The sequence below is a fragment of the Cynocephalus volans genome, chromosome 10 (assembly GCF_027409185.1).
Source record: "Cynocephalus volans isolate mCynVol1 chromosome 10, mCynVol1.pri, whole genome shotgun sequence".
NCBI classification, from domain to species: domain Eukaryota; kingdom Metazoa; phylum Chordata; class Mammalia; order Dermoptera; family Cynocephalidae; genus Cynocephalus; species Cynocephalus volans.
Genome location: NC_084469.1, coordinates 31,734,488 through 31,761,025, shown reverse-complemented (window position 1 = coordinate 31,761,025; position 26,538 = coordinate 31,734,488). Strand labels below are relative to the sequence as shown.

The 26,538-nt window shown below is 57.8% G+C and overlaps 3 protein-coding genes across 4 annotated transcripts in view; 2 read left to right on the top strand and 1 right to left on the bottom strand.

Moving 5' to 3' along the window:
• The first annotated feature begins 1,853 nt into the window (after nucleotides 1-1,853).
• GGT6 (gamma-glutamyltransferase 6) lies at nucleotides 1,854-4,559 on the top strand. Of its 2 annotated transcripts, XM_063112998.1 has the most exons (4): nucleotides 1,854-2,005; nucleotides 2,813-3,015; nucleotides 3,104-3,217; nucleotides 3,520-4,559. In XM_063112998.1, exons 1-4 carry the CDS (start codon nucleotides 1,854-1,856, stop codon nucleotides 4,557-4,559), a joined length of 1,509 nt encoding a protein of 502 aa, XP_062969068.1. The 2 variants fall into 2 exon arrangements, with proteins under 2 accessions (XP_062969068.1, XP_062969069.1); XM_063112999.1 differs by lacking the exon at nucleotides 3,104-3,217.
• A 2,371-nt stretch (nucleotides 4,560-6,930) lies between these two features.
• On the top strand, nucleotides 6,931-21,347 carry MYBBP1A (MYB binding protein 1a). The gene is made up of 26 exons (XM_063110182.1): nucleotides 6,931-7,147; nucleotides 7,320-7,415; nucleotides 8,100-8,183; nucleotides 8,282-8,356; nucleotides 8,458-8,565; nucleotides 9,721-9,896; nucleotides 10,009-10,176; nucleotides 10,302-10,419; nucleotides 11,386-11,681; nucleotides 11,965-12,075; nucleotides 12,755-12,880; nucleotides 13,043-13,210; nucleotides 13,304-13,403; nucleotides 15,317-15,413; nucleotides 15,530-15,681; nucleotides 15,996-16,079; nucleotides 16,158-16,301; nucleotides 16,384-16,554; nucleotides 16,634-16,791; nucleotides 17,736-17,988; nucleotides 18,110-18,235; nucleotides 18,318-18,386; nucleotides 18,940-19,053; nucleotides 19,247-19,348; nucleotides 20,367-20,503; nucleotides 20,679-21,347. The coding sequence occupies exons 1-26, from the start codon at nucleotides 6,941-6,943 to the stop codon at nucleotides 21,259-21,261; spliced, it is 4,023 nt and encodes a 1,340-aa protein (XP_062966252.1). The 5' UTR covers nucleotides 6,931-6,940; the 3' UTR covers nucleotides 21,262-21,347.
• Nucleotides 21,348-22,914: 1,567 nt separating this feature from the next.
• The window catches only part of SPNS2 (SPNS lysolipid transporter 2, sphingosine-1-phosphate), a 36,405-nt gene continuing 32,781 nt past the window's right edge, over nucleotides 22,915-26,538 (bottom strand). The window contains exons 10-13 of the mRNA XM_063110183.1: nucleotides 24,449-24,547; nucleotides 24,193-24,356; nucleotides 23,646-23,692; nucleotides 22,915-23,159 (exon numbers count right to left, since the gene is read on the bottom strand). Of these exons, the coding sequence (XP_062966253.1) occupies nucleotides 23,650-23,692; nucleotides 24,193-24,356; nucleotides 24,449-24,547 (306 nt within the window). The 3' untranslated portion in view covers nucleotides 22,915-23,159; nucleotides 23,646-23,649. The remainder of the gene's footprint in view (nucleotides 23,160-23,645; nucleotides 23,693-24,192; nucleotides 24,357-24,448; nucleotides 24,548-26,538) is intronic.

Genomic DNA, 26,538 nt, shown 5'->3' with positions numbered 1-26,538 from the left:
GGCAGACCGAACAGAGGTCTCTGGAGCCAATGCCGATCACCACCCCTCACAGCACCCCCAGCCAAGAATCATGTCTGCTGGACAAAGGGAGCCAGTGCTAGAAGCCCAGATGCCAGGCTGAGGGTGGGGCAGGAGATGCGGCAGCACAGACGGGTAAGGTTCCCAGCTGCCTATTCTTAGGGAACACTAGCCTTCATTCTGAGATTCAACCTTCCCACATTGCATGAAAAGGAACTGAAATCAAATTATTTTATGAAATGAGAGCAGATGGTAATTGTGATCTCCCCCACCGCTGGCAAAATTAGAAGCTGGCAACCCTATGCTGCTATCTCCATTTGGTTGGTTGGTTTATTGGTCCAAGAAATCCAAACATCTGGAAACCAAAGATTTCTTTGGGGAGTTGGGGGTGGAAACCAGTTTGTAGCGGGCTAAGGGGAAAAAATGGGAGGCAAGAAAGCAGAGGCAGCAGCTGTGCATGACTTTTTGTAGGCTGGTGCTACTCAAAGTGTGGTTCCAGGATTGTGGCCACAGCATCACCTGGAGCAAGGAAAACAAATTCCTGGTCCCTACCCCAACCTACAGAGACAGAATCCCTGGCAGCAGAGCCCAGCAGTCTGATCTAAGAAGCTCCCTCAGTGATTCTGACGCACACCAAAGTTAGAGAACCCCTGTCCTCGCTTGTGAAGAAACCAAGAGAAAGGGACATGTCTAGAGAGCCATGTGAGATTAAAGGATGATTTTTGTGGTTGTTGTTTTAATGCAGAAGATACTTGGGCTTTTTTCTTTTTGTACTTTATTGAAATACAATATACATACAGAAAAGTGCATATGTCATAAGTGTGCAGCTTGATGCATTTTTCACAACCAGCACACCCATGCATGGAACTAACACCCAGATGAAGAAACAACATCCCCAGCATCTCAGAAGCCCTCGTCACTATTTGACTTCCAGTAGCAGAGACTAGTTTTACCTGTTTTTGTACTTTATATAAATGAAAGCGTATAGCATGTGCTCCTTCGTGTCTGGCTTCTTTCATTCATCATTGTGTTGTAAGATCCATATACATTATCGTTCACAATGGTAGCTCGCTCATTCTCATTGTTGCAGAGTATCCCATTGTGCAACTTACACCATTCATTCTGCTGATAATGCGTGTTTGGGCAGTTTCCAATTTGGGCCTGTTTCAAATAGCGCAGGTCTTTGATGTGAACCCAGGGTGAAGGAATTTGGAAACTCCCAGTTTCCAGGCTGTCCCCCAAAGTAGTCTGTGGCGCCACCTACTGGACAAGATCCACATGACATGCCCAGGGAGTTGCCTTCACCACCAGGGAGTTATTACCCAGAACAGAAACCCAGAACTCAGAGTAGCCTCAGGCTGAGCTTTGACCCCAGCTGGAGACTAGACACCCCCACACCGGAACCTAGTCATGTGCTGAGCCCTACACAGGTCACCATGAAACTGTAGCTCTAATTCAAGTCCACAGTCCCTAGACTAGAGTCCTGGGCAGGCCAGGGACCCAGAGGCTGCATTCCCCAAGGGGAGGGGCCCGCGGGCGTCCTGGCTCTCAAGGCTCCGGCTCCTTGACCTCACTGAGCTGAGCCCCCTGACCGGCAGCCACACTGGGAACCCTGTCATGAGAGCCCCTTGGGCCCTGTGTCCTAATGGGACAGGCTCACAGGCTGCTTTCCTGGCCCCACACCCTGCCCAGACCTGTTCTAGATTCCACCACCTCCCTTCCTTCCCAAGGCCACACCACCTCCCACCGCCCTGCTTGGGCAGGGCTTGGGCAGGGCCTCCAAGACTCAGCCGGGCAGGCCGGCGGCAGGAGGGCAGGGTCAGGCACCGGGGGCCATGGAACCCCCAGCAGAGCCTGTGCTCTACCAGAAGCTGCTACTCAGGGAGGCGAGCTTGGAGTCAGAGGAGGACGAGGAAGAGGGGAAGGAGGAGGAGCAGACATCAGAGCCGCTGGTTCTCAGCCCCTGGAGGCCCCAGGATTCCTCTGGGTGAGTCAGGCGGGTCTGGCCACCCAGTTCCTCAGGCTTGAGGCTGGCAGTCCCTCTCTTGAGAGCCCCTAAGTGGGGGGGCCGAGTTAACCCCTTGGCTTAGCTCCAGGAACTTTCTGGGTGAATGGTAGGAAACCTAGGCTGCAGCCCAGGCCTGGCCTGAGCCAGTCAATCAAAAGTCTCAGCATCTGAAGGGACATTTGTACCAAGCCAGCCCCTGTCCTATCTGCTGCTCTGTCGAAGCTTCCCATCCCCCAACCCCTGGTGCAGGAGGCACCTGCTCTGCAGGTGGGGGCCTGGCTGTGCCCCACTCCCTGGCCCCCTCCTCCGGCCTACCCAGCCCTCCTCAGGTCTCCCTCCCATCTGGCTCCACCCTGCCTCTCTGAGCTCTCCAAAGACTCCCTACTGTGCCATCCTTAGTTTCCCCACACGTTTTCCCATCTCCATGTGTTCGTACATGCTGTGCCCTCTGCCTGGAAGCCCTTTATGCCTTGGCAAACTTGTACTCCTCTTGCAAGATCAGGCCCTTTGGGGGCCGGCCCGTGGCTCACTCGGGAGAGTGCGGTGCTGATGACACCAGGGCCACGGGTTCGGATCCTGTATAGGGATGGCCGGTTCGCTCACTGGCTGAGCGTGGTGCTGACAACACCAAGTCAAGGGTTAAGATCCCCTTACCAGTCATCTTTTTTAAAAAAAAAAAAAAAAAAAAAAAAGATCAGGCCCTTTGGGAAAATATTCCCTGGGTTCTCTTGGGGCTCTTGGGTGTTCCCCTTCTCTGGCCCTGGCTCAGGACACCCCTCTCTGCAGGAACAGGGCTGGCGGGCTGCCTGGAGCCTGGGCCCGACTAGCTGCAGCCCTGCTGCTACTGGCTGTTGGCTGCTCCATGGCTGTGTGGCAGCTCCAAACTAGGGGTAGCTCCACAGGAAGCTTGGGCTCTGGGGCCCCTCCACCCAGGGGACACAGCCATCGCCCCGGTGTCTACCACCATGGCGCAATCATCAGCCCTGCAGGTCAGTGCTGGGGCAGCTTGGGGGAGGGGAGGGGTCAGGGGTCTCTGGTCCCAGGCCCCTCCCCGTGACAGTCCCTTCCTTGCTGCAGCCACATGCACCCACGTGGGCCAAGAGCTGCTTGTTGCTGGAGGCAACGTCGTGGATGCCGGAGTTGGAGCTGCCTTGTGCCTAGCGGTAGTACATCCTCATGCCACAGGGCTAGGTCAGTGACCCATGACCCCAGGCAGCAACCCCAACTCAGGGCCTGGGCAGTGACCTGGAACTCAGGCAGTCAGTGGCCCTGACCTCAAAGTGATTAGTGAACAGGACCTAGGATTTGGGCAGTTGCCCCAACCCTAAACTGTGACCCTTGACCCCAGGTCTGTGTCATCTTGACCCCAGGCCCGGTCAGTAACTCCTAATCCCAGGCTCAGTCAGTAACCTCTACCTCAAACAAGTCAGTGACCCTTCACCTGGGGCTTCTGAGTGCCCCTGATGCCTGTGTGCCACTTTGTCTCCCCCCAGGTGCCACGTTCTGGGGCCTATTCCACAATAGCTCCTCTGGCAATTCAACCGCCCTGACATCAGGCCCAGTCCGGACCCTGGCCCCTGGACTGGGGCTGCCCACAGCCCTGCCCACCCTGCACTTGCTGCACACACACTTTGGCCGCCTGCCCTGGCCACGCCTGCTGGAGGGCCCCACCATGCTGGCTCAAAAGGGCTTCCTGGTGGACGCACCCCTGGCAAGGGCCCTGGAAACTCAGGGCACAAAGGCCCTCTGTCCACTGCTTTGCCAGGCCAACGGGACCCCCCTGGGTCCCGGGGCCAGAGCCACCAACCCAAAACTGGCAGCCGTGCTACGCAGGGCAGCAATCATCCCCACCCCACACCTTGCTGGGAATGCTCTACTGAGTCTGCTGGTCAGAGACCTGGGGCTGGAGGTACCCTCAGCTGGGCCCATGCCCACCTTGGAGCCAGCACTGCAGCTATCTGTGCCCCAGGGCATCCTCTTCACCACTCCCAGCCCCTCAGCTGGCCCAGAACTGCTGGCACTTCTGGAGGTGGCCCTTCACTCCGGGAGGCCCAGCCCTGACCCCTGCCCATCGCTCCTGCAAACTGCCATGACCCCCACAAGCAGCGTTCTGGCCACTGTGGACAGCAATGGCTCCATGCTTCTTCTTACTTCCTCGCTCAACAGCTCCTTTGGCTCTGGACATGTGTCCCCAAGCACTGGGGTTCTGCTCAGCAACCTGGTGGCCAGGTCTGCAACTGGCACATGGGCCTGCCCTCTCATCTTCCGTGGCAGCCCAGATGACACAGAAGCTGATGTGTTGGGGCTGGTGATTTCGGGAACCCCTGAGGTGACCAGCGCCACGAGTCACGCCTTGCTCAGCCATCTGGCAGGGCCCCATAGCCAGGCCCAGCACCAGCACCAGGCCCAGGAAGGACCAACAGAGAGGCCCAGCACTTGTGGCCAAGGGACCCTGCTCCAAGTGGCAGCCCATGCAGAGCATGCCCATGTCTCCAGTGTCCCCAGTGGCTGCTGCCCCTTCCAGGGGTTCTAACAGCAGAGGAAGGGGTCTGGCAGGGAGCAGTGTTGTCTCCAGCCTGGGGCAGGAGCAGAGCAGACCCAGCGGCAATGAAGTGCATAAAGAGTGTGCATCTGTGCTGTGCTCACACGGGCTCAGGCCCCCAACCCCTAGCCTGGTCAGTAACCTGACATCCAAGACTAGCTCAATCATTCTTCAAAGCACCCCCACTGGATGGAATTTCTGACTTTTATCAGCTAAGGAAGCTGCAGATAGTTAGGAAAGAGCAACAGGGCCTGGCGCTAGTCCTAAATTCACATCCAACTTTGGGATGAACAGGTGAAAGAATGCCAAGACCCTGCTTAGCCTCTGGACCCCCTGGGACAGGACTGGCCGAGTCCAGTGTACTGCTGGCATCTCCATCCTCCCCTTCAGGCCACCCTCTGCTGATTTCCCTCACCTGGACTGGAAACAGAATAAAAATCAAGTGGAATAAAAATCCTGGACACCAATTGCCGTTCCTGCTTCCTGGTTAATTTCCCATCTGTCTTTGAGGCACCTGGTGTCAGGACTTCCCACAGGGCCACACAGGTAACCAACACCCAGGAAGGGGCAGAGCCTGGGCTGGCGTCTTCAGCTTCCTCCTAGGGCACATATGTGCAAGGTTAATCTCTTAATTTCGCCTTCCAGAACAGACAGCAGAGCAGGGAAGGAGTTAATAGAGTGAGCAGGAGGTGCCCAGGGCCCTGGTACAAAGGTGCGGGATCTGGGTATGTGGAACTGAAAGGCTGAGTTTGGCCCTGATCTCCTCCTAGGACTGGGGCCTCTCTGGACACAACCTTCTAGAAACAGCTTCTCAAGCCACAAAGCACTGGTGGCCAATACTCTCCCCATCCCCCATTGTAAAAGGCATCTCTGCTTTAACAGAATTTTGATTTAATAGAATGATTGCACCATCTCCACCCCTCCCCAAAGAAAAATTTTCCCCAGCTCAGTAATGGTGCCACAATCTACCCACTTATTTTAGCCACAAACCTGGCATCCCTCTCTCGTCCTCTCCCTCCATATCCAAACCCATCACCTGCCCCAACCAGCTCCAAATTAGGCTGAATCTGACGAGTTCTCATAGTACCCAGGTCCAATCCACATTGTCTCTAACTGGCCTTCTTGCTCCTACCTTTGTGTGCCTGCCCTCCATCCCCCACACAGCTGCTAGAATAATCTTTTTAAAGTGTAAATCTGATCAAGGTCTGCCCCTGCTTAAAACCCTCCAGTGACTTTCCATCACACTCAGAATGAAATCCAAACTCCTGACCCTGGCCTAGGGTCCTACATAGCCATGCTTCTCACCTACTTCATCCCCTCCAGCTCTGGGGCCTTTGTAGCTGCAGTGTCCTCTGCCTGGGGGCTTGTCCCCTCTTAGACCTTAGCCCTGGGGAATGGGGGAGGAGTCCTTGTCACTCAGCTCTCAGCCCTTGTCACTCAGCTCTCAGCCCAAATGTCACCTCCTCATAGAGGCCTTCCCTGACCACCTCCTCAAATTAGTATGGTATAACCTATTGAATTTTATTAACAATGTTTTTAACAGGTGATGTATTAATGTGTTTCAAATTTTAGAAGTCTGAGGGCCTGCCAGTTAGCTCACTTGGTTAGAACATGATGCTGGTAACACCAAGGTGAAGGGTTCAGATCCCCGCACCCACCAGCTGCAAGAAAAAAAAAATCCGACCCCTTCATTCCGAGGCTGGCCGGTTGGCTCACGGGGTTAGAGCGCAGTATTGATCAACACCACAGTCAAGTTCAGATCTTACCGTCCAGCCACCCCCGCCAAAAGTGACCCCTGCATTCCTTCATATTAGCTTTTCTCATGTATTTGGCTGCTTGTTCCTCAGCTGTCTCCCGCCACTAGAAAGGGCGTGCATGCCCCCACTGCGTTCCCCCTGCCTAGCGCAGCACTGTCCGGCACATAGTAGGAGCTCAGTAATTGTTGACTGGCTTCAGTGTTCGGAGCGCAGGGGCCGCTCTGGGACGAAATGGATCGATCTGCTTCACCTGGACTTGCTTGCCAAGATAGGTCTCGGAAATGCCCCCGGGGATAGGAAGGGGCAGGTGCGGCAGCCGCGGCGGGAGGGGGTGTGCGTGGAAGGTGGGCAGGTGCGGCAGCCGCGGCGGGAGCGGGTGTGAGCGAAAGGTGGGCAGGTGCGGCAGCCGCGGCGGGAGGGGGTCCGTGAGCGGAAGGTGGGCAGGTGAGGCACACGGCTCCCAACGGTTTTCCATCCAGGGGGCGGGCGGAGGGGGCGGGCCTTCCTCGGCCCCGCCCACTCCCGGCTCCCCGCCCCCAGCCGGCCCGGCCCAGTGCGCAAGCGCCGCGACCCGACCTGGAAGCGGCTGTCCTGGAGCCCACGTGTCTCGGGAGCATGGCGGACAGGGAGAGCCAGGACATCTCGGAGCCCACGTCTCCGGGGGAGGCGGCGCAGAGCGGCGCCCGGCCTGCCGACCGCCACGGCCTGCTTAAGCATAGCCGCGAGTTCTTGGACTTCTTCTGGGACATTGCGAAGCCGCAGCAGGAGACGCGGCTTAAGGCCACGGAGAATCTGCTGGAGTATCTGCGCGCAAGGCCCAAGGTATGGTGGCAGGGTCTGGGGCGGGGGGCCGCGTCGACTCTGGCAAACCTGTGGTGGCGGGCCCCGGGATTTGGTACTGGGGGCACGTGGTCGCCAGCCTGGATGCCTGGGTGGACGAGGGCGGGCAGATTCTTGTCGCTGTTTAACAAGAGGGATGCGCTTGGTTCCGCAGGGGTCCGAGATGAAATACGCCCTGAAGCGCCTAATCACTGGACTCGGGGTCGGGCGAGAAACCGCCCGGCCCTGCTACAGTCTGGCCCTGGCACAGGTGAGGTGGGGCTCCTGGTAGGGGCCCAGCCATGCAGGCAAAACTGAATGTGAGGAGGGCGGATGTCTCAGCTGCGGAGGAGGGGGCGTCAGAGGAGGGAAGTCAAGGGGTGGCATGTGAGCTGATGGGAGACCACTTCCTCATATGGAAGTAGAGAAAGTGTGAGCAAGGCTTGTGTACAAAGAAATCCAGGCAGGCGGAATGGAATGTTGAGTAATTTTTGTTGCTGTTGTTTCATGGGTTGACTGGCCTTTTAGGTACACCTACTGGGAATAGTGAGCTTGGGGCAGTCCCATTTACGTCTGCAAGGTGCAGGGCCCTCTCCTGGCAAGAGCATTCAGCTGGTCGTAGGCCACCCTCTGGGGAGCTTGGACAACTGGAAGAGCAATAAAGACTCAGTCCTGTCAGCCTGAGGGAAGCACGGAGCAGGCTGTGGGGAGGAGGCAGGGTGTTTGGGAATCTACTAGGGGCCGTAGAAGGTACTCTCTGAAGCCCCGGCAGGAGATATGATTCATCTGAATCAGTTCCTTTTGAGCAGTAGTGTTCCATCTTCAGCACTGCTTAGAGCGGGGTGAGCAGCTTCAGAGGTGTCCTTGGGGTGGGAGAAGGGAGGTGAGGTCCTTTGGGATGTAACCAGGCCACCTCCCTGAACCCCTGTCTTCCTCCTGCAACAACTCCTGGCAGCTCTTACAGTCCTTCGAAGACATCCCCTTGTGCAGCATCCTGCAGCAGATACAAGAAAAATATGACCTGCACAAGGTGAAGAAGGTGAGAGTAGCCCCAGGGTCAGCAGCCTCAGGGTGGGAGGGCAGGGGCGGTGGGGAGTACTTGGGTCCTTCTCACTTGTGTCTGGAATCTTTTTCTAGGCAATGATAAGACCTTCTCTCTTTGCCAACCTGTTTGGGGTGCTAGCCCTCTTTCAGTCAGGCCGACTGGTGAAGGTAAGAGCTCTGGGGGCACAGGGGGCATGTGGACTGGCTTGGAAGTGGTGGGGGACAGTGGCATGCTCTACTCATACCCTGTGCCCTTCTGTGGGTGCCAGGACCAGGAGGCACTGATGAAGTCAGTGAAGCTGCTGCAAGCCCTGGCCCAGCACTACAACCACTTACAGGAGCAGCCCCAGAAGGCGTTGGTGGACATCCTCTCTGAGGTACGGGCTTACCAGCTGCCTGCTGTAGAAACGTTGAGAAGACTCAAGTTAACATGAGAATGCTCTAGAGCAGCACTGCCCCATAGAAATGTAAAAAGGTATCGTTTGAAATTTTTTAGTCATTGCATTGGAAAGGCAAAAAGAAACAGGTGTAGTTTAGTAAAATGTCTTACTTAATCTAGTATATCTGAAATATTATCATTTCAATATATAGTCAGCATAAGAAATTTTTGAGATATTTTACACTCCTTTTGTCATATTAAGTCTCCAAAATCCAGTGTATATTTGACATTTATAGCACATCTCCATTCAGGTTAGCCACATTTCAAGTGCTCAGTAGCCCTCTGTGACAAGTGGCTACGGAATTGGACAGTGCAGCTCTAGAACGGTGCCTGGCACCAGGCTGGTATGTTAAACATGTTTGCCAGTGTTATTCTGGTCAAGGCTGGCCCCCGAGGACCTCCACTGCCCTACTTGGGAAACTGAGGTAGAGCAGTACCTAGAACCCTTTGCCACTGGAGAGAAAAGCAGGAGGGTTTGCTGGACTGTCCTGGCCTCAGCCAGAAGGGTCTGAATTAGAATTCTAGCGTTCCACTTAGGGTTCCCCAGCTTCCACTGAAATTATAGCATCATACTCCATAAATATGTACAATTATTATGAGTCAATTAAAAAAAACAGAGTAGAGTAGCGATTAGCAGAGGTGGGGGCAGTGAATGGAGAGAGGTTGATAAATGGGTACAAAGTTACAGTTAGTTAGGAGGAATAGGTTCTGGTGTTCTAGGGTGAGTGACAACAGCTAATAATACTATATCGTGTATTTCAAGATAACCCCAAAAGGTCTTGAACGTTATGACCACAAATGATAAATATGTATGTATCGAAGCAACAAACTACCTCATAAAAATGCACAATTAAATTTAGTTGTTTTTTTTTTTTTTTTAAATAGCTTCCTGGGAATTTGAGGTTTTTAACACATGCTGTGTGATGATCCTAGTTCCTAGTGAGGTGTATTATGGCTGTCCCACCTCCGATGGGTGCTGTGCCACCATCCTGGGAGATGGGACAGGGCCCATAGGGCTCACACACAGAGGGAGGGACTGAGGATGATGTGAGGGAGCCACCCTCCCATGACCTGCCCCCTCCACCCCCGCCAGGTCCCGGAGGCCATGTTACAGGAGGTGCTGCCGAAGGTCCTCAAGGCTGACTTGAACGCAGTGCTGGGCTCCCCCGAGCACCTGGAGCTCTTCCTCTTGGCCCAGCAGAAGGTGCCCGTGAAGCTCATGGAGCTGATGGGATCAGTCAACCTATTCTCGGATGAGAATATTCCCAGGTGTGAGGACGGTGGGTGGATCCGCTCTCCCTGGAGGTGTCCCTGCTGCCCTGGGCACCCCGGCCCTGCTTGTCAGGCAGTGTTCCCGGAGCCCCTCCTCCGTGCTCCGCAGGCTGGTGAACGTGCTGAAGACGGCCGCCGCCTCTGTAAAGAAGGAGCGCCGGCTGCCCTCCGTGGCTCTGGACCTGCTCCGCCTGGCGCTCGAGGAGGGCACATTCCCACAGTTCTGGAACGAGGTTGTAGAACAGGGGCTGCTGAAGCAGCAGTTCTGGCCAGCCAGGTGCGTGTGGCACTTGTCCTCTCTCAACCTCCCTTCCTGTCTGTCAAGTGGAGTGGGCCACTGGTCCTCAGGTCCACCCAGGGGGACCAAGGGCTCTGAGCAGGTGCTGTCCCACACCCCCTTAGCTACCTGTGTTACCGCCTGCTGGGTGCGGCCCTGCCTCTGCTGTCCAAGGAGCAGCTGCAGCTGGTGATGCGGGGAGACTTGATCCGTAGTTATGGGGAGCACATGGTCACTGCTAAGGTGGGTGCCACCCCATGCAGCTCAGCGCTGCAGAAAGGGCTGTGCAGCAGACTTGCTGCCAGGAAGAGGGACAGAGCACTTCCGAAGTCCTGGTCTGAGGGGCCCTGGGACCTGGATGTCCCTTCCCTCTGGGTGAAGTGAGCTTCCTAAACCTTCTCCCCTCTGAACAGAGTTTTGGGAGGTTTGGGTCGTTCAGAAAGCTGTCATTCTGGGCCGAGCCTGTGGCGCACTCGGGAGAGTGCGGCGCTGGGAGCGCAGCGACGCTCCCGCCACGGGTTCGGATCCTATATAGGAATGGCCGGTGCACTCACTGGCTGAGTGCTGGTCACGAAAAAACGACAAAAAAAAAAGAAAAGAAAGCTGTCATTCTCATTTTCTGGGTGAGGGGACAGTCTCAAAATATGGAGCAGTGGTTAAGTGCTTGGCTTGTGAAGCCAGAGTGATGGTCTGAATCCCAGTTGTACCATGTGGAGCCCTGTGACCCTGAGAATTTACTTCCAAGCTTTTCTGTCCCTCACTTTCTTCATCTATAAAATGACAATAATGGTGACCTAGTGCAAAGGGTTGTTATAGAGATTAAGCAAGCTGCCACACACAGACGTATAGCACAGTGTCTGACACTTAATAAGCATGTGAGAGGTGGTAGTTCTGAGCCCCCAAATGACACAGCCAGAACTGGCAGAGTGGGATTTGAACCCAGGTCAGTCTGGACTCCTAACCACTGCATCAAGCTGGGAAAGCTGCCTGTCCCCATCCCGTGTGGTGGAAGGAGGGGCCTTCTGGGGCTGGAGGTGGGGCAGCTGGAGAAGTTAGACCGTAGGAGGCCTTGACGCTGGACAGAAGCGCATTGGGGCAGCAGGGAGCTATTGCCAACTTAGGCTTAGCCTCACTATGTGCAAGGGAGGGGGACTTCTGGGCCTTGGTTTAACCTACAGGTGACCCCAGCACCATGCCTGACTCTTGCAGCTACCGAACCAGTTCAAGTTTGCTCCAGAGATGAACCAGTATGTGGGCACCTTCCTGGAGGGATGCCAGGACGACCCTGAGCGGCAGTTGGCCGTGCTGGTGGCCTTCTCTTCTGTCACCAACCAAGGCCTCCCTGTCATGCCTACTTTCTGGCGGGTCGTGCGCTTCTTGAGTTCCCCTGCCCTGCAGGGCTATGTGGCCTGGCTGCAGGACATGTTTCTCCAGCCTGACCTGGACTCCTTGGTTGACTTCAGCACCAGCAACCAGAAGAAAGCCCAGGACGCTTCTCTCCATGGGTGAGTGGGCCCAGGGGGAAGGGCCCAGGATTCAGGAGTGGGCTTCGTGGGCCTGTGGAACCCAAAGACCTGGATTCTTCCTCCCACAGCATTGTGGCTCCAAACCACAGAAGAGGAGGAAGGGAGGAGACTTTGCTCTCATAGCAGGCCTCAGTTTCCTCCAGTGCTCCTACGGTGGTGGTCAGGGCAGGGAGATCTTGGTTTCCTGTCTCCAGGATGAGGAAAGGAGTGCCCTGTTTTTGCCATGTCTATATGGTTTCCATGATCTTGCTCCTACCCCCAGGCCTGAGCGAGCTGTGTTCCGGCTGCGGAAGTGGATCGTCCTTCGCCTGGTCAGCATTGTGGACCACCTGCACCTGGAGAAGGATGAAGCCTTGATTGAACAAGTGGCCAGGTGTGAGATGAGCCTGGACCCCTGCTCCCCAGGGGGTGTGGGCAAGGAATTGGGCCCTCCTCCAGTCATAGCTTGGGTCTCCTGGAGGCAGAATCCTTCAGGCTGAGTCAGTGGGGAGCAGGCAAACAGGGGTGTAGGGGAATTTGTTGGGACCTGGGAAGGGAAGGGACCCAGGAAGTATGGGACTGCAGAAGCCTAAAAGGCTCGGGCTTCCTCCCTGTGTCCCGCAGGCAGCCTTTGCACATTGATGGTGTCAGGGAAGCCCTTTGCCCGGCAACCGCCCCATCTGTGCCAGATACAGAGCCAGGTGCTCATCTCGACCTCCCCACAATCTCCAGAGGGGTCTTGGCCAGCCCTGTGTTTGCAGAAGCCGCAATGCGGCTTGGCTATGGCCACGTAGCCTCTTGTCTGTCTTGACTCCAAGGGGCAGGCTTTGGTTCCCTCTCTCCAACTCGGGCTGAGCTGTGTTCAGTTGGGGACCCAAACCTGAGAAATGGCCCTTCCCATAATTGCCTAGCTACCTCCAGCCGTGCCCAGTCAGGCTGTGAGGGCTGTGGCCAGAGCAGAATGGCTCCCTGTTGTTCGTGGCACCACACCCTCGGTGGCACTGTCCATGGAGGGGAGCCCTAAAAATGAGCGGTGCTAATGGGCCACCACCGGTTGCTGTCCCGCTTGCCAGGTTCTGCTTGTTCCACTCGTTCTTTGTAACAAAGAAGCCCACATCCCAGATCCCGGAGACCAAGCAGCAGCTCTCTTTGCCTTTGGAGAGCCGGGCCCGGGAAGTGGTGAGCAGTGCCTTCTTCAGGTGAGCCTGGGGACTCTTGCTTTCTCCAGCTATAAGCTGGCAACAACACCGAGGCCCAGTGAGTTCCAGTAGGTCCGGGGTGGGGGCAGCCCCAAGGTGGGTGGAGGGAGCAGCCACATTCACCAGTCCAGTCCTGTGACCCCACCCCCACTCCTTACCCAGTCTGCTGCAGACCCTCAGCACACAGTTCAGGCAGGCACCAGATCAGACCCAGGGTGGGCAGCCCTGGACCTACCGCCTGGTGCAGTTGGCAGACCTACTGTTGAACCGCAGCCGCAATGTGGCCACCGTGACACCCTTCACTGTGCAGCAGCGCCAAGCCTGGGACCGGTGAGGGTGGGATTTCCAGGGGCTGGGTGGGGCACTCTGACTCTGGGGTGTGAGTGGCAGCGGTGGCCTGAGGACTTGCCCATCTCGCTCCAGGATGTTGCAGACTGTGAAGGAGCTGGAGGCCCGCTCCTCTGAGGCCAGAGCCGCTGCCTTCCAGCACCTGCTGCTCCTGGTGGGCATCCACCTCTTCAAGGTACAGTAGCCTGCAAGGAGGGGCTTGTGAACCTGGGGTTCTGGGTTATGACAGGCCCCTACTGAGAGGCTTATGGGCAGTATGCGTGGCCAGGGGAGTCTCTGGGAAGTTGAAGTTAGAAGGTTTCTAACCTAGGCACACCTGGGTGGAATGACCACACAAGGGAAAGGCATAAGAAAGTACTTAACCGGGTACCAGCCAGTTCCTGAGCTCTCCATGCAGGGCTCTTACAATTCCCACAACTTGGAGGTAGGTACTTCTTCCCCGTGTTTGACAGGTAGGGAGATTGAGGCTCAGAGAGGCAAAGTAACTTGCCCTGTGCCACACAGCTATTGCCTGGGACTCAGAGGACCCCACAGGACCTCCCAAAATGTGCTTTACTGACCAGAGGCGATGGGTATGAAGGAGAAGGTCGGGCCCCCACGGAGGGAAGCACCCGTCTCCCACGGGGGCGGCGCCTCTGTCACTGGGTAGTCGGTTACAAGTGGCGTCCCACTGTTTATATTTAGTTCTCACTCACCCAGAACCAATGGTATGGTTGAGGGGAGTGTTTTTTCTCTCTGTGGATCCCAAGCATGGGGTTCTGGGCCCCGTCACATTATATGTCACACTCTGTCAGATTCTGTATCTCAGACACTTTCTAATGATGGGTTCTCTGGAACCATCGTTTCACCCTTTCTGTTCTCCCCACCAAGAGGCCTTGAACCCATTTGAAGCTCAGTGTCAACAACACTTTTGACCCTTGTGTTTTTTTTTTTTTTCTTGATTCCAAAACCTGATTTCTTGGAGAGCTTTCTTGTCACGTTGCATGAGGCTCTTACCAGGGTTGCTCAGGTCTTAAGTAGCCTGAGTCAGTGGCTCCCTTCTGGCCACTTGGCTGGGATTTTTGCTTCCAAGCCCTGGGCACTCTGAGAGCCCAGCCTGTGGACAAGTTGTGTGGGTAGAGCTTGGCCACCACGCACCTTCCAGGGCTTAGCAGTGGGGCTTTGATCGCAGCAGATCCTGGAAACTCACGCAGAGCCCACCCCAGGCCCTGGGTTCTCTGAGCCTGATTGACTTGGATGGAAGAGGCTGTAGTTCAGGGTGTGTCAAACACTTGGATAAAAGGTGCAGTCCAGAGAAGGACAGGGACCTGCCTGGTCATACAGCCAGGGAGCTGGAGACCAGTGGCCTGGGCTTTGGGCTCCTATTCTGGCCATCTTTCTACTATCCCTGGCCTAAACATTGAAGCTGCCCACTGCATTATGAGGGAAAAGTCTGCCTTTTAGGTCCCATAGAACACATGGAGTGTTTTCAAGAGGACCGTCTATCTCACTGGCTGGTGGCCAGAGTCTGCTCATCCCCAGCAAGATGGATTTAAATTTAAACTAATTAAAATTAATTATGTCTGGGCTGAGCCCGTGACACACTTGGTAGAGTGCGGCGCCGGGAGCGCTGCGACGCTCCCGCCGCGGGTTCGGATCCTATATAGAACTGGCTGGTGCACTCACTGGCTGAGTGCCGGTCACAAAAAGGACAAAAAATAAATAAAATTAAATTAAATTAAAATAAAATTAATTATGTCTAATGCTAAGCCAGGTGTCAGGGGAACAATCTAGAATGGCGATTGGGAGGCTGCGACCTGCTGGCTTCTTTGTGACCCTGACCGTCCTTGTCAGGCTCTGCATCTGTGGGTGTCAGTCAGGAAGCTGGGCCTCATGTTGCCTGAGACATTTCTTGTGACTACATATTGGGCATAAAAAGGTTATCAGCTCTTGGACCACCCCTGGGGTCTGGCTGGGGTATTCCATTCTGGATGGTGAGGGTGACTGGCCAGGGCAGGCCAGCGGCCAGAGTATTCAAGGCCTCTGGTGCCAGATGGCTCAGGAGGGCCTGAGAGTGGGACCTGGCCCTAATTTCTGTCCTACCTACAGTCCCCTGCAGAGAGCTGTGACTTGCTTGGCGACATCCAGACCTGCATCATGAAGAGCCTGGGGGAGAAGACCCGCCGGAGCCGCTCCAAGGCCGTCAGTGGGTCATTGCTCTGTGGCAGGGTGGGCAGGGCATGTCCTAGGAAGCAACAGGAACCTGGAGCTGGGTAGCCAGGTTAGCAGCCCTACCCTGGCTCAGCCCTCCTGTGCTTGCAGATTCCCAGGAGCCACCATGGGTGGAGGTGATGGTGGAGATCCTTCTGGCCCTGCTGGCACAGCCCAGCCACCTGATACGCCAGGTGGCCCGGAGTGTGTTCGGCCACATCTGCTCACACCTGACTCCACGTGCTCTACAGCTAATCCTGGATGTGAGTTGGGGCCTTTAGGGAAATGGAAGCTGTCCTTGGGTTACCACATCTCAGGCTCTTTACTGTATTCCTGTGGAACTCTGCTGCTGTGCCAGCCTGTTCAGGGGTCCCAAGGGCTCTGTCAGGGAGGCACTGGCACTGAGCATCGGAGGGTGTGGCTTTCTCTTCTGGGCTCTATTTTCCGCCCTGAAATGGGGGCGGTTGGTGAAGACCAGACGGCCTGGTCAGAGGAGGTGGTCAGGAGGGCCCAGTGACCTGAGAAGGGTTGGGGACCAGGGCAGCAAATGGGTCAGTGGTCTGGGAACCCTCCCCAGGTGCTGAACCCTGAGATAAGCCAGGATGAAGATGACAACGTGGTGGTCACTGATTCCGATGAGAAGCAGCTGGAGAGTATAGAGGTGCTCACCATCAAGGGCGGGGCAGGGTGGGCAGACACAAGGTGGCCGTGGGCGGGTGTGACACACCTGCCTCCACAGGATCAGAGCGAGGATGACAAAAACTCAGAGACCGAAGAGGAAAGTGAGGAGGAGGAGGAGAGCGAGGAGGAAGATCGCGATGGGGATGTGGACCAGGGCTTCCGGGAGCAGCTGATGGCGGTGCTGCAGGCCGGGAAGGCTCTGGTGAGCAGGCGCCGGGGAGCCCGTGTGCCTGTGTGTCCTGCCCGCCCACTGTCAGGTTGATGGCCAGTCCTCCCTCCCTCAGGGAGGAGCGGACAGCGAGGACGAGGAGGAGCTGGGGGATGAAGCCATGATGGCCCTGGACCAGAACCTGGCCAGCCTCTTTGCCGAGCAGAAGCTGCGCATCCAGGCCCGGAGAGACGAGAAGAACAAGCTGCAGAAGGAGAAGGCGCTCCGGCGAGACTTCCAGATCCGGGTGAGCAGGAGAGCTGGCCGGTGCCCGCCACACAGCCCAGGCGTGCTTCTCTGTTGACTGACTGCCCTCCCCGCCACAGGTGCTGGACCTGATCGAGGTGCTGGTGACCAAGCAGCCTGAGAACCCCCTGGTCCTGGAGCTGCTCGAGCCACTGCTGAGCATCATCCGGCGCAGCATGCGCAGCAGCAGCACCAAGCAGGAGCAGGACCTGCTGCACAAGACTGCCCGCATCTTCACGTGAGTGGCCGGGGGCGCATCCCACGGGCCAGACCTCTGGCCTTGCCCATCTGGACAGAAAGGGTTGCAGTCAAAATTCGGGACATGTGTCACCCTGGAGCTCACACAGTCCTTGATTCATCTACCCGTTCTCCTGACACTTAGCACCAACTGTGCCCTGGAGCTGGGGTGTTTGGGGCCCTGTCCCATCCCTGCAGTGAGGCGGGAGAGGCCACATGGCCCTAGCCTGCCAGTGGGTGGCAGGGTGCCGCCACTGCAGAGGAGCAGGGGAGTGGGTGGGAAGGGGTCTCAATGGAGAAGGGTTTGGAAGGGAGCCAGCAGGGGGGCCAGTGCAAGCATCAGGAGGGAGCCAAGGCAGATGGCAGATACAGACCTGCCTCCCAGAGATCAGAGGTGCTAGGGGAGGCAACGGTCTAGGGACCTGGGACACCATGTGTCCAGCACAGCAGGTGGGGTGAGCATGACTGCCCATGTGTCCCCAACACAATCCTGTGTCAGCCCCAGGTCCACATTCTCAGATGGTTCTCCTGCCACCTCATTAGACAGTGTCCAGTTTGCTTAGCCTCCCACCCCTCATCCCCATTCTGTCTTCAGCCCTGCAGGGCCATGTACGCTTCTGAGCATACAGACCCTGGTCTCACTTTACAAAAGTCCCGGAGGCTACTGTACCACGAGAGACAGGTGCAGATGGGAGATGTTGACCAGGTCAGGGGTGTTTGGCCTCAGCCCACAGAGCTATTTGTCCCTCTGGTGTACCCTCTTCCCTGGGCACTCTGAACCCACACAGCTTCAGAGTGAGTCCACAGGAGGCCCTAGGCCTCCTTCTGTAGGTCTCTGTTCCCCCACCTGTGACCTAGAACTAGTGCTCCTTCCTCTCAGGATTGGTCCTGCTTGGCAGAGAGCTGGGTGGGGAGAGAATGTGCTGACCAGCTCTGCCCCCACAGACACCACCTGTGCCGCGCCCGGCGCTACAGCCGTGATGCAGGTGACCACTCGGAGGCTCTGCACGCCCAGGTGGAGCGGCTGGTGCAGCAGGCTGGCCGCCAGGCCGACTCCTCCATCGCCCTCTACTACTTCAACGCCTCGCTCTACCTGCTCCGGGTCTTGAAGGGTAACACTGCTGAGAGGTGCATCCGCAAGGCCCAGAAGACACACAGAGCCAGTGATGACACCAGCCCCAAGCCCAAGGGCCCACAGGTGAGCAGAGCCAGTTCAGCCCCAATAGCCGGGGGCCATCCCAGGACCCAGCCCTCAGCCTCTTGCAGACAGCCCAGGCTCTGCACCTGGCCTCCCCCCACCTTTCTCTCACCTGGCCCAGACTGCCAGCTGCTTGGACTTGAACCTTGTGACTGCAGTCTACTCGTCAGCGCTGAGCTCCTTCCTGACCAAGCGCAACAGCCCACTCACCGCTCCCATGTTCCTCAGTCTCTTCTCCAGGCACCCAGTGAGTGTCTGGGCTGGCCCTGCCCCTGGGAGCCCCTGCCCAACCCCGTCCCTGCCTCATGGTCCTGTCATTTCTCCCCCAGGTGCTCTGTAAGAGCCTGCTCCCTGTCCTGGTCCTGCATGTAGCAGGCCCAACACGGCCCCGCCATCAGGTAAGGGACTGTCCAGATTCCAGTCTGCAGCCTGTCTGAATTACCCACTTAAACTTCTGACTGGGCATTGTGAGGCCCCAGAGTGCTACCCTGCTGCCTTGCTCTGCCCTGGTTAGTGAGGACACAGCCTGTCCCTGCCCCCTTGGCTGTGGAGGATGCTCTGGCCCCTCCCCCACTGTAGGCATGGGGGAGCTGAGTGGGCGGGGCCAGCTTTGCTCCTGCAGCTGCCGCTTCCCATCTGGCCTGAGCCCTCCGGCTCCCCTGAGAGCGCACCCTCTGGAGGAAGATGACACTAAGCTAGTGAGAGGCCAGGAACTGTCCCACCCCTATCCAGCTGGGAGCCTTGCCTGCCCCCAGGCCCCTGTGTCCCCCACCTACACAAGAAAGGACAGGGTAGATGATTGCAGAGCCCAGAGCAGCAGGCAGCCACTCATGGACAGCCTAGAGTAGCCATGATCTTGCTGGGTACTTGGCAGGCTCCTAAGCTCTCATTGGTCCCCAAGCCATGACCTACCAGCTGAGGCTCTTGGTAACCACAATCTCTCTGCCCCAGGCCCAGGCCTGTCTGCTGCTCCAGAAGACCTTGCCCATGCGGGAGCTGAGATCATGCTTTGAGGATCCCGAATGGGAGCAGCTGATTGGCCAGGTCCTGGCAGAGGTCATTGAGGTAATAGCCATGGAGCTTCCTTCCTGCCAAGCCTATCAGGAGTGGGTCTCTGGGATCCAAGGACCCTGAGACTCCTGGTGGGATTTGGGGTTGTCCCAGGAGACATTTCCTCCCTCTGGCTTTAGTCCTATTTGGGAAATGGAAAGGCTTTGGGCAGCTCTGGAGTGCCTCAGCCCAGCCACCTCCTCCCTAGAACCTGCGGACGCTGGGGCAGGCGCAGACCAAGTCGGAACACCAGAGGGAGCTGTTCTCCCTGGAGCTGCTCAATGCACTCTTCAAGACCATCCATCACGAGGTGAGACTGGAGCCCAGTGAGCTGGGGCTCGGGAGGGAAAGAGGGCACCACGTCGGGGCTTCCAGGGCAGGATGGAGATCACCAGGCAGGATTGCAGGGGAGGGGGAACCATGGGGGGAAGGTTCTGGGTGCTAGGGTGAAGAACCTGGGCTGTCTTTATGTGGGTGGTTCTAGCCCCATGGAGGAACGTAACTGACTTGGCAAGGGAGAGAGTGCCACACCTGTCTCCGGCAGGGTGGGGGTGAGAGGGTGTGTTATTGCCAGGTTCCAATCAGAAAGCTGAGAAGGGCCCAGGAGGGCTGGGGACAGTGGGAGGAGTTGGAGGAGATTCTGGGTGGGCAGCAGTTAGGAAGGAGGCAGGGTGTTCAGGCCTGGGGCAAGGGGTGGGCAGGAGGATGCTTGTGGCCATCAGGGTGTAGGACCAGGAGGCAACTGTAGGTGACATCTAGCTTCCCCATCTGGCACAGAGGGAAGAGTTTGGGTGTCCTTAGCATAGATGCTAGTCCAAGCCCAAGTGGGAGTGAGCCTGCCATGAGGGGTGGCAGGGGCAGGGCTTGCAACAGGGCCTTACAGGACAGCCACTCAGAAGCCATCCTCAAAGTGGTAGTACAGAGGCCGGGAGAGCATGAGTCCTGGAAGCCAGCGGCTTTCAAAGATAACCCCTTTGGTAGGTGGCAGGGAGGGCGAGACAAGGAGGATTTTGGCAACCCAAGGTGATTGAATGTTGCCCTCCCAGATGGGCAGGCCAGAGCCACTGCAGGAGGGGCAGGGCTGCGTGGGAAGTGCAGAAGCCGAGTCTAGGCCATGGGCTACGGGATGGGGAACAAACATCTAGGCTGTCTCCTCCCCAAATGAGAGGGTCCAGTGGTTCACAGGCGGAAGACATGATGAGGGCCAGGAGGGCCGGTGGTCTCTGGGGAGGTAGCAACTGGGTGAGGGTGGGAAGGCTTGGGCCCAGGAGCCGGGGAGAGGCCCTGCCTCCTATCAGCACTGAGCTGCCACCTCCCACCCTGTACAGAAGCTGACGGTGGACCTGACCACTCTCCTGGGTGTGCTGCAGGGCCAGCAGCAGAACCTGCAGCAGAGGGAGCTCTCAACTGGCTCTGGCCGCCTTTACGATCTCTACTGGCAAGCCATGAAGATGCTGGGAGTCCAGTACGTTTGGGGAGGAGCACCCACACCTTGGGAGGGGGCTGGAAAGACCCTCCCACCATTGCATGCGTGCTGACGTGCACACTCACTTGTGGGAGCTTTGCAGTTTGAAGACCACACAGTGGAGGTGGTTCCTGCCCTCACTGGACAGATTCTTTACCTTGCTCACTCCTCCCAGGCGCCCCAAGTTGGAGAAGAAGGACACCAAGGAAGTCCCCAGGGCCATCCAGAGCCCCGTCAGCGTGAAGCAGAAGAAAAAGGGGTTCTTGCCAGAGACGAAGAAGCGAAAGAAACGCAAGTCAGAGGATGCCATGCAGGAGGATAACAGCAGGCCTGCCACAGCCGCCAAGCCTGCAGCCACTGGTGGGGACCAGCCCCCCAGCACAGGCAAGAAGAGGAGGAACAGGAAGAAGGCCAAAGTCCCAGCCCAGTCCCAGGTGAATGGGACGCCTGCTGCCAAGAGTCCAACCCCTGACACTTCCTCTCTGAGCTCTAGTACTCCTACCAAGACCCCGAAGGTGCAGAAGAAAACCCAGAAGCTGTCACAGGTGATTGGAGCTACTCCCCTGTTCCCCACAGAGCCTGCAGGCAAGAAGCCACATCAGAAGGCTCTTCACAAAAAGGGGGTCTCAGGCAAGTCACCACAGTCTGCCCTGCCACGCAAAAAGGCAAGGTTGTCTCTGGCCAGCAGGAGCCCCAGCCTGCTCCGGAGTGGGGTCAGGAAAAAGAAAGCTCAGCCAAGGAAGGGGAGCACGCCCTGAGCTCCCTCAGCCCTGCTGCCCCACAGCCCCAGACACACCTGTTTTTTCACCACAGTTTAATAAACAAGCCACAGTCTAAGGCACTAGCTTCTGGCACAAAGGAGTGGGTCTGTTGCCAGCCTGCCAGGGGGTCCCAGGGTACAGAGACCCTTGGTTCAGGCTCTCAGGGCTCTGGTGTTCAGATGGGTTGGCACAGGTGGACACTGGCTGGGTACAGGTGTCCTGTCCCCAGCCTCTTTAGCTGCTGGAGCCACTGGAGCATGATTTAAATAGGTTTATTTCTTCATATACAAGAGGAATATATTTGGCTTCTCTCTTGAGACTCTGAGATTCACAATCAGCAGCTCTAAAAAATAAAGGAGCAGTTTAGCTTCCGGAAGGAAGAGGAGGCAACACTTGGACCTGGTTCTTGTACAACAAGAAAACATTGCTGGGGCCCCAGTGCGGGGGAGGGGGGCTGCTCTTTGAGGGGATACCACCCTGCTCCACCCACCCCCTTGCCAGGCCCCCAGGGTGCCCCAGAGCTTGGTGGGGTGGGTATTCCACTACCTTACACAGCACTGAAGCCACAGCCAGCTAGTGACTAAGGGCGAAAACAGCATTGTCCGAGCTGGCTCTTGGGGTCTCCTACTGGCCACAAGGGCCCCCACCCCCACAGAACCAGACCAGAACAACCTTGATTGCAACAAATGTGCAGGAAGTATGTGGAACTGGGGGAAGCTCCCCCAAGGGGGCGTGGGGCTGATGTGAAGTTGGCAGCTGCACCCTGGTGTGGCTATGAGGATAAAGGGAGTGAGTGCAGATGGGAGTGGGGCAATTGGAGGCTGGGGTGAAGGCCTGGCTCCCATGGTCATTTGGGGGAGTTGAGCGTGTTGATGTGCGTGAGAACAACAACAGCCAGTGTGTGATGGAGGTGGCCGGGGGTGTTGGGCCTCCACCTCCACCAAGCTCTCCATGGGGCAGAAAGCCTCAAGGATGGCTGCTTCCTCTAGCAGCCAGAGCCCTGGCTACTACCCCATGGGTTCTGGGAATGGTCCCTGGGCCCTGCTCCTGGGAAAGGCTCAGCCCAGCCTGGGGGAGGGAGTGGGTTCCTGGCTCATGGAGACACAGGAGCCCTCAGGTAGGTGTAGGCTGGTGGGTAACTCCCAAAGATGGCAAGCTTGGGGCACAGGTGTGCAGCTGCCACCAGGGCCTTCACCCCTGGTACAGTCAGCTCCCAGTCTGGGGATGTCCCACACCTGGGAAACCAGCTGGGAGCCAGCCCAAGGCAATGGAGACAGGTGTCCTCCAGAGCGACTGGCCAGGCAAGGAAGCTCCCAGCAACTTGGGTGCCTGGCTGCATTTGCCAGGTTGAGTCCAACGTCCACAAGCTGAGAGACAGTGGTCCCTGCAAACCAGGCCCTTCAGGGAGCCTCAGAACCTGAGCTGCTGCCCCCAGGCCTGGACCGTCTCTTCTCTGTACAGTCTAGGATCTGTGGGATCTTCAAAGCTGCATATAGTGCTTGGCCTAGCAAGCTGTGTGGGAAAGCCCAGCCCCCTGGCCCCAGTCTACAGAGGGCAGGGACTTGCCCAACATCACATAAGCCGGTGACAGGCCAGGGTCTTCTGACACTCCCACTTGGATCTGTCTTCTCCCTTGGCCCCAAGGGCCCTGCAGCCCAAACCCAGGGCTGGGAGTCTGTCCAGCTGCGTGGCTCCAACACATACAGCCTTCCCAGTTAGCTGAGGCCACAGCTGCTTCTTGGAGCCAGAGCCACTCAGCAGCCCCAGGCCAGAGAGGGTGGGCGCCCAGCCGTGGGTCATACACAAAGCTTTGGGACAGTCCAGTGGGTCCAGGATGCCAGAGGACATCTGCCAGACTGGGTAGGAGCATAGCTTCTTCATTGTCCCAGTGGCACCTGGGGGGAGGATATCAGGTTAGAGGTGGGGTTTTGGGGGGCATTCCAAGGCTTCCCCTCCTTTGTTTTCCTTGTTAGGAGAAGCTATTTCCCTGGCTCAGGGCAGTGACCCTGGGTCTTGCACTGCTGGGAAGCTGCAGCTCCCAAAGGCCAGGCCCTGAGGAAGGTCAAGGCAGGATTTGGGCCCTGGCACCTCTAGGAGGATTTGGGAGGAGAGAATCCAGAAGCAGGGAGTTCCTGGCCAGTGCTGACCTGACCTATGCCTCAGCCCTTCTAAGGAAGGAAGGGGAGCTGATTTACTGGAAGGATCTTCTCTCCCACCCAGAGCTTTGTCAGTAAATTCCAGCCGCATTTCTTAAGAGAAAAGATCAAACCCAAGGTTGGTGGGATGTGCTTCGGCAGGAGGTGACTCAGGAGGAGCACTCCCTGTCCCCTAACCTGGCCTTTCCCTTGCCACCAGGAGTGCTGCCTTCAGCCCCCACTCACCGCCTCAGACCTTCACGGAGGGGGGTGGCAGCACCAGCTGGTTCACCCTGGGGGAGAGACGGGCGGGGGTCAGGGTGGCACGTCAGCGGGGGCCGGGCCCGGGCACTGCTCTGGCACATCGCATCACGGGGGCCGGCTGACCGGAGGTGCTGGGCAGGGACCTCGTCAGCCCCAGGGGGAGGTGGGAGAGCCCAGGGGTGGGGAGAGGAGAGAGAAAGAGGAGTAAAGAGGAGAGGAAAAAGAAGTCAGAAAATGAGAGGAAAAGGAAGGGAAGGGGGTCCCAGCTCTGAAAACCCTTAACTCCAGAGAAAACCCAAGTGTAAAACCACCGTGAATGGGCGCGGCACCCGCCAGCCCAGGTGTGACAGAGGCTCATGAGCCACAGGCACAGGAAGGCCTGGGATCTGGACCCCAGCAGCCAGGTCACCCGTCAGGCACAGGCTAGGTCACTGTGCCTTCCACCCGCCCCAGGACAGGGGTCGTGGCAGGGCTGTCACAGTCGCTGCTTCACAGCGGAGGCAGCGGCCCGCCCTCCGCCGCCACTCACTGCTGCTCAGCCTTGGCACGGTCGCTGAGGAAGAAGAGCGCGGTGGCGAGGAAGAACATGCCCCCCAGGACCACAACGAAGGGGCAGAGCATGAGGGCGTAGCCCAGGCTCAGGAACTCCCAGAGCGGGGAGTCCTTGGTGCTCTGGCGGATCAGGTCCGAGATCTGTGAGGACAGGGGGTGGTGAACGTCAGGGCAGGGCCACCTCCTGAAGTCCCCCACCCTCCGCAGGCCAGCCCTGCCCACAGACGACTCACAAAGCCGATGAGGTAGGGGCTTCCAGCGTCCCCCAGCAGGTGGGAGGTGAAGCTCTGCAAGGCCACCGCGGTGGCCCGTCGGGTGGGGATGACCACATACTGCGGAAGAGGTGGACAGGTCAGTGGCCAGAGGAGCCAGGGCCACCCGCCTGGCCCCGTCGCTGGGGCCACAATATTCCTGAAACCCCCACACCCCAAGACTCACTCCTGCCCTGGTGTCCTGACACCTCCCCCCTCCGGGCCCTTCCCCCGTTCCCCTTCGCCTTCCCTGCCCATCCCATGGGCACGGCTGCTCCTCTTGGCTTCAATGGGACCCTCTGCTCTATTCACCCCTTTACTCCTGGAGCCAAGTCTCACCCCCATGCAGATTCATTCAGTCACCACCCTGTCTTCAACCCCTCCATCCCTAGTCCAGACCACTCTTACCTGCCCAGACTGAACCCATCATTGGCCCCCAAGCCTGCTGTCCTCCCTGGACTCCCACTTCAAAGAAATCTCTACTTCCCCCACCACATCTAGCCAAGGGGAGAAGAATTCGGGGTCACCCTGCCACCAGTCAGCACAGGCCTTTGATGCAGAGTTCTTTGAGCCTGGGGTACCTGAGCCATCAGGAGGGGCAGAGCTGATGCTCCTCTGCCAGCTGCCTTAGGCTCTGCACTTGGTTCTGGGTGGGCAGCCCAGTCCTGTGGCCATGGGGACAGAGGCTCAGAGAGGCATGTGTTCCCAGGGAGTCACACGAGTGGCACGGCTCTGGAACTACAGCCCTGGCCTGTCGGTGTCTTGCCCTCACGTCCCTCATGAGAGACCCATCTTGGATCCCCTCCATGAGGACCAAGCAAGGCCTAGGCCGGCCTGGGACAGGGTAGGGGTGAAGCAGGATCCTGCCTGGAAGAGCCTCCAGTTGTACCCATGGGCACCCCAGCTTCAAATGCCAGCAACTGCTGGGCCCCAGGCCCCCATCAGACCAAGTAGACCCTGACCCATGGGGGTTGCTCTGGGCAGGCCAAAGTCAGACAGGAGGGGCTGGGACAGAGGAGCAAGGGCAGGCAGCAGCCAGCTCAGTGGTGCCCCGGGGCAGCCCCTGTCCCCCGAGGTCCAGCAGCATCATCTATTCAGAGCACCAGTCTTAGGGACAATGCATGAGAAGGCTGGTACCTGCTGGGCACCCTGCTGTAGGGGGAGCAATTGGGGGTGGGAAGAGACCTGGATCTGATGGAATTGCATGGCCCCATTTCCAGCAATAATTAGTCACTTGGCTATGACACTTAATAAACTGGGACATGATTTCCCTGGGACACAGACCCTGTGAGCAGCTGTCGGGCTGTCCCTGGGGATGGGGGGGCACTTGATGCAGACACTCCTCACTCACTCTGGGTCTGTGCAGTGACCCCACCCCACCCCTGCCACCCCTTGGCTCCACGCTGAGGCATAGAGCTGAGTCAGACCTCCCCACCACCACCACCCAGCCCATGGACTGGCAGGGGACAGAGAGAGCCCAGGAGGAAGTGGGTATGCAGGGAAGCCCAGGTGGGGCAAGGCAGGCTTCCTGAAGTCTGCAGGGACACAGTGCCCGGATCTCCTGGGCTGTCCCATGTGTGGCACCAAATCCTAAGCATCCCAAGGGTTGACCTAGGAGTCCCTCCTCCCCCTGCTCCAGGGCCTGCCCAGGCACCTCCCAGACCCTCTCCCCACTGCCAGTCACCTGGATTCTCTTCTCCCAATCCCCTCCTGACCCTGACCTGGAGGACCCCAAGGACAAGAGTGTCACACCCAGCCCTGCCACCCCAGACTACCGTAAGCCACTAGGCCCATAGCCCCTCCTGGCTCCTCCCAGGCTGCTTCCATCCCCGCCCAGGGACACAGGCCCCTGCCGGCCACTCAGATAGCCCTTTGTCCCTGGCTGGCTGGTCTGGAGCCCATTGTTGGCCCTGTGAAGACAGCCTCTGTCTGCCTGGCCCCAGCCACAGGCACTCAGGCAGGCGTGACTGGGACCCGGGCTGAGCTGGGAGGGCAGGGACCCTGGAGAAGGAGCGTTGGCAGGCAGCACCACCTCGGTGCCAGCCTGGCACTGCCAGCCTCCCGGCCATGAA

Bases quoted from the DNA above. Each gene is read 5' to 3' on its own strand.
- MYBBP1A (XM_063110182.1), top strand. From the start codon at position 6,941: ATGGCGGACAGGGAGAGCCAGGACATCTCGGAGCCCACGTCTCCGGGG. The intron at 12,076-12,754 runs GTGTGAGATGAG...CCCGCTTGCCAG, and splicing joins TTGATTGAACAAGTGGCCAG to GTTCTGCTTGTTCCACTCGT. The intron at 17,989-18,109 runs GTGAGCAGAGCC...CACCTGGCCCAG, and splicing joins CCAAGCCCAAGGGCCCACAG to ACTGCCAGCTGCTTGGACTT.
- GGT6 (XM_063112998.1), top strand. From the start codon at position 1,854: ATGGAACCCCCAGCAGAGCCTGTGCTCTACCAGAAGCTGCTACTCAGG. The intron at 3,016-3,103 runs GTCAGTGCTGGG...TCCTTGCTGCAG, and splicing joins CGCAATCATCAGCCCTGCAG to CCACATGCACCCACGTGGGC. The intron at 3,218-3,519 runs GTCAGTGACCCA...GTCTCCCCCCAG, and splicing joins TCCTCATGCCACAGGGCTAG to GTGCCACGTTCTGGGGCCTA.